General features: G+C 29.0%; 1 protein-coding gene across 1 annotated transcript; it reads right to left on the minus strand.

The window, feature by feature from the left end:
- Window positions 1-3676: 3676 nt before the first annotated feature.
- LOC137816311 (probable cinnamyl alcohol dehydrogenase 6) lies at window positions 3677-5515 on the minus strand. Its single transcript, XM_068619407.1, has 5 exons — window positions 5236-5515; window positions 5043-5156; window positions 4730-4957; window positions 4090-4532; window positions 3677-4001 (listed from the first exon to the last, which is right to left on the minus strand). Exons 1-5 carry the CDS (start codon window positions 5328-5330, stop codon window positions 3802-3804), a joined length of 1080 nt encoding a protein of 359 aa, XP_068475508.1. The 5' UTR covers window positions 5331-5515; the 3' UTR covers window positions 3677-3801.
- Between the last annotated feature and the right edge of the window lie 485 nt (window positions 5516-6000).

Raw genomic sequence — 6000 nt, forward strand, 5'->3', positions numbered from 1 at the left:
GTTAAGAAATTACTTTAAAAATTAAAAAAAAAAACTCAAAAAATCATATTTAAAATAAGTTTTGAAGAAAATGTTAGAGGTTTGCTAGAAGTTGCTATCTAAACTAAGTTTATTAATTGAAGAATTTTCCCTACAATAATGACATTCTTCGTTTTCTTTATATGGACTCACGTCTTGTTTGCAATTGGCATCATTTTTGCAACGAACTCTAACATGTATATAACAAGCTCTTAATTATGGAAAAAATAAATATTTTAATTTGTTTAATTGGATATAAATATTTTATCTTTCATAAAAAATAAAAGCACAGTGCTCTTCCTAATTACAATACAAATAATAAAATATAGTATAATCATTAAATTTTAAAGAAATAAATATCTTTATTTATATTGAAATTACCTTTTTTTTTCCAAAAATTTAACAAATTTTCTTTTATGAATATTTGACAAACCTATTCCTTAAAATATTAAATGGTTAAATATATTTTTCATATTATACTCTAACACTAAATTGATTTTCATCTGTGGTTTAAATTTAAATCATCTAAATATATATTTGTAGTATAGAAATTATAAGAATATTGTTATTTTAGAAGGAATAATATAATCTTATTATTTTAAATGTTGTCGAAAACTTGAGGCATCTATTATATTAATTTTCATCCTGTAACATACTCTTACCATCATTATATCTCAAAATTAAAATTATTAATTACTTTTATATCAAAATATATTTGGTCTGAAATACTTACATATTCATTTCAAATTATTTAAAAAAAAATACTTTTTTATTAAATTTATAACCTACTTGCTTTCAATTATTTTTTAATCAGTTATTTGTGTATATATATCGTAATTTCAAAAGCTATTTGTGTGTATGAATTATATAATGCATGGATACTTTCTAATTTAAGTTTCTTGGGACTTCACGGCAAGGAAACCTTAATTTAGAATTAGGATTTATGACAAGACGAATCTTTGTCTTCTCTGATAAAATAAAAATATCTAATAATAAGAATACACGTTAATGCAAATAATTGAAAAACAATGACGTTCATCTAACTAAAAGTTTTTTCTTAATCATTCAATGATGGATGTATACAGCAGATATTTGAAACCTTGTTGCGTAAAATGGGGTCATTCAATGAAACACAGAACCAGATATTTCTAATGAGGTGGAATAGGTCCTTCAATATGGCCAACTTTTTATTTTTTTAATTAAAAAAAACCAAAACAAAATTAAAAGAAAATTGTAAAATAAAAACTAATTTTAGACACCAAAATAATTAGTTACTAACTTCACTAAATTAAAAATTATTTTATAAATTAAAAAAATTATTGGTATCTAATTAGCAACCAAGATTTTTGCTACCAAATTTAGAATTTAAATAATGAAACTATTTAAACTAATTTAGAAACCATTTTTTTTAGTTTCTAGTCTCTAATTTAGTTACGCAACTAATTATTTTGATTTCTAAAAATTAGTTTCTATTTCATGATTTTCTTGTAGTGGTAGTTTCTCTTATTAATAAAAATTTATAAAATAATTTTTAAATTGATATCTAACCATTAATTACTAAAGTTTTATCTACTAATTACTTACATTTTAAATTAGTCTTTATTACTCTTTTAAATACTAATTTAAAATATAAAGTATTAGTAACTAAAATTTTAGAAGTTATCAATTTAAAAATTATTTTATAAATTTTTATTAATAATAGAACTCTTTTAGATATCAATAATTTTTTAGTTTCTAAAATAGTATCTAATTTAGTAAATGTAGTGATTAATTATTTATTGTATCTAAATTTGGTTGTTATTTAATGATTTTGTTGTACTGTTTTACCTTTAGAAAAAGCATAACAAAATAGGTTAATGTAGAGATAGTGGCTTTTCTACATTTAAACCATGCACACTTAAATGTACAAAAAATATGCATCAACATATTGGGACTAATAAACATAATGAAACAAAGGAAGTGGAGAGTGGGAGATAGCAACGTTCTTCTTTTCTTAATCACCACAAACATGTGGAGAATGAGATTTGTGAAAGTGTTCCAAAAATGATGAAAAGTTAAAAAAGTAAAAGAAGTTTTCAAATTTTGGAAGGTGGATGCATGGGGAGAATGGTTTGATGGGAATGAAAAATGAGAAACTATTGGAGAAGAAGCTTGAGGCAATGGCTATAGTAAAAGTAAAGATGATGTAAACATTTTTCACTTTAATAACCGAAGTAAAGTATTCATAAACATTATAGATATGCAAACAACAATAACATAAAAAGGGTAATTAGAACTATGGAAGAATGTATATAATACATAAAGTTGGAAGAAAAAAGTTGAATGGAAGAATATAAAAGGCGGAGAAAACAAAGTTGATGAACCGGAACAACTATGGAAGGAATATAATAATAAATAAGATATTAATAAGATAAATGTTGGAGATCCCATCTAGAGATTAGGATATTTAATTGTATATAAGTGGGTGCAAACCTCATCCCATGAGCTGGTTTTATGGGGTTGAGTTAAGTTTAAAGTCCACTTCCTAATATGGTATCAGAGTCATTTTGAGTCTATCTTAACGAGTATTTGTGGTTTATCAGGCCATCCGTGGAGACTTTGTAATAATAAAGAAAAATTTATAGTGAAAAATATATTTAAAAGGAAAGGTTTTGTGGGTTGGAAAGGTGTGTGGAAAATTAAATAAACAAAATGGTGATAATTTTCATTATGTAAGTAACATGGGATGGGATGAACTTATAAGATCTAATCTAAAATGTTTTTATATATGAAGTTGAGTTCATATATATACCATTACTGAGTAGAAAATTGTGTAGAAAGTTGAAATTAATGGAAAGTAAATCGATAGTGTGGAACAAAAAGTGTTTGACAATATCTAAAATATTTAATCTGTTCAACTTTCATTTTCAGTGTGGATCAAGAATTTGAACACTTTCAAGACATGCAACACATATTTCCTTAATCTGCATTATAATTATTATGAAAATTTGCACTGAATGTATTTTAGGAATTCATGTATGTTAAGGACGTGACTGATATTTTGGATTTGTAATTGTATATTTGAAGTCATATTCCTTATACACAATTTTTTATTATTATAATAAATTTTTTACTGATTAAAAAAATATACAAAAGGATATATTTTATATAAGCAATTTTTAGTGAAATTTTATAATCTAGATGAAAGTAGTTAAATAATTATATTTTTGAGTGTTTTATGTTATCGTGTTTATTATTTAACTATAGTGCGTGAGTGTGTTTTTATAAGAACATACTTAATTCTCTTTACCTAAATTTGCATAAAGGAAATAAATACTTTAAATCAAAACTAATAACTTTATATTTTTTTTTAAAGAAGGTCTTCCATATTTAAGTAAATATTAGTTTAGTACGTGGACTTTAAGCCTAACTCAATCCTATAAAATCGGTTCATAGAGTTGAGGTTTACACCCACTTATATACAATGAAAGGCTCTAAGTGGATCTCCAACACACGTTATAATATATTATTGAGATAAAAATAATTGGTACAGTGTGAGATGAGATCTAGTATTGGGAGTTATTATAATAAATTTAAATAATAAAGTTGACTTTTTTTTTATATTTTGAGTTGTAAAGAGCGGAAAGAAATAAATAAAATAACTAAAAATGAACACATGTTATTTTTAGCTGAACCTAAACCCAATATCTTATTCATAATTGAAAACAGAGGTAGGAAGAGAAGTCACATAAATGAATGAAAACAGAGAAATTTATTCTGATAAACACCAGATTCTGATGAACTCTACTCCTTGGAAGCAGCAGCAATGTCAATCACGAAACGGTAGCGAACATCATTCTTGGCAACACGTTCAATGGCTTCGTTGATTCTATCTGCTGTGATCAATTCAATGTCACTCGTTATGTTGTACTTGGCACACACATCCAACATTTCCTGAGTCTCTTTTATTCCTCCTATGATCCCACCTTTTACTGATCTCTTCCCTGTCACAAACCCAACAACGTTTTTCAACTCGAACAACAAAAACTGTAATCAATTGCCAAAATTAAGGTTAAATGTTCTATCAGTTACCCATAATCAATGGAAAAGAAGGCAGTTGCAGGGGCTTGTCGGGTGCTCCGACCAGAAACAAGGTGCCTTTGACTTTCAGCAACTCCAAGATGGATAAGAGAGGGTGCTCTGCAGAAACAGTGTCCAGTATGAAATCAAGGCTTCTCTTTGCTTTCGCTAACTGTTCTGGGTTTGTGCTGATTATGAAATCATCAGCACCCAAACGTTGCTTAGCTTCTTCCTCTTTCGAAGGAGAAGTGCTAATCACAGTAACATGGTGCCCAAATGCCTTCCCGAATTTAACGGCTAAGTGTCCCAGCCCTCCCAAACCAACCACCCCAATCTTTTTCCCCCCCGTCGCCACCAGATCGTGATCTTTCAAAGGACTGAACACTGTTATTCCGGCGCAAAGCAGAGGAGCCGCCGCGTCCATCGGTAGGCTCTCCGGAACGTGTACCACAAACCTTCACATCACATTTTCATCTTCAGTGACAAAACCAAGTTTTATGTATAGACATATGTCGAAACTAATACTACAGGAAATTGTTACAACATTAACACCACATACTGATGCAACACAAATCGACAATAAGACGAAGATATCTATCATTTCTAATATGTAAGACACGAGAACAACAGAGAGAGTGATGAATGAAAGAACCTGTGATCTGCAACAATGAGTTGGGAGTAGCCACCGTAGGTGATGCTGCCATCCCAGAAGATTCCGTTGTACACAAATTCCATCTTCTCACAGTAGTTTTCCTGACCAGTCTCGCAGTGTTCACAATCCAAACATGAAGCTGCCATACACCCTATACCCACTCTGTCTCCTTCCTTGAACCCCTTCACATCGCTTCCTGCCTCAGTCACCACCCCAACGATCTCGTGTCTGCACACAATCAACAAAAAAGACTCTGTTAACTAATCACAACCACAATGAAGTAATCAGTTAACAGTGGAAATTTGTTGCTTACCCTGGCACCACAGGGTACATGGTGATGCCCCATTCATTTTTAGCGTAGTGTAGATCAGTGTGGCAGATCCCACAGTACAAGATCTTTATGGTTACATCGTTGACACCATTCTTCCTGCGTCACACCAACTTCCTTTATGCATCATGATATAGAAGAATGAAGAAATATAGTGAGAAATAGATGTTAGCATTACCTTCTTTTGAAGGTGTAGGGGCTAATCTTGCCGGAAGAATCGTGTGCTGCCCACCCAGATACAGTTACTGTGTGATTCGGTGTTGTTGCAGCCATTTATACAGAAAGAGTGATGGAAAAAAGATAACACTTTCTATTTGGGACTTTGGAAGCAGTGAACTCAACAACAATGGTGGCCAAGAGAGAGTGATGAAGTGAATGCAGGGCAACCACCTTCACATTTTATAGACACAAAAACAGTATAAACTAATAAAATTGCTGTATTAAATATCACCACATGTGCTGTACCTACTTATTTCTCTGAATCTTTATTAATTGATGCTTCCTACTCATGCTCTTAATTAATATTGAATATTTTTATTTATTCTCAATTTTACTTTTTAGACTTACTCTTTCTGATAAAATAAATATTTATATTTAGTTTTTGTTAAAGTATATTTAAGAACCTGAATCCCATTTAAGAGAATAATGTCTTCTTGACTTAAAAACACCACCAACAAAATAAAACATTAATAACTATGGTTTCTATTAATTTTTTCATCATTCAAGTAATACCAATAAAAAAGTCTTAAAATTAATGTAATACAGAAAAAATAAATTAAAATCTTATTTTAACATTCTGCATTCACTTTATCACTAACAATATTATTATTTTAATATTTTTTCATATCAGTTACAAATTTATTTATTTTTATATATTTTTTTAAAACTAGCACACATAATTTTTAAATTGTAAAAATATATTTTTTCTATTTAAAATTAGGAT

This window comes from Phaseolus vulgaris, chromosome 1, assembly GCF_000499845.2.
Source record: "Phaseolus vulgaris cultivar G19833 chromosome 1, P. vulgaris v2.0, whole genome shotgun sequence".
Taxonomy (NCBI): Eukaryota; Viridiplantae; Streptophyta; class Magnoliopsida; order Fabales; family Fabaceae; genus Phaseolus; species Phaseolus vulgaris.

Coding starts and splice junctions, on each gene's coding strand:
- LOC137816311 (XM_068619407.1), bottom strand. CDS start 5,330: ATGGCTGCAACAACACCGAATCACACAGTAACTGTATCTGGGTGGGCA. Junction 5,157..5,235: donor CCCTACACCTTCAAAAGAAG/GTAATGCTAACA, acceptor GGTGTGACGCAG/GAAGAATGGTGTCAACGATG. Junction 4,958..5,042: donor ATGTACCCTGTGGTGCCAGG/GTAAGCAACAAA, acceptor GATTGTGTGCAG/ACACGAGATCGTTGGGGTGG.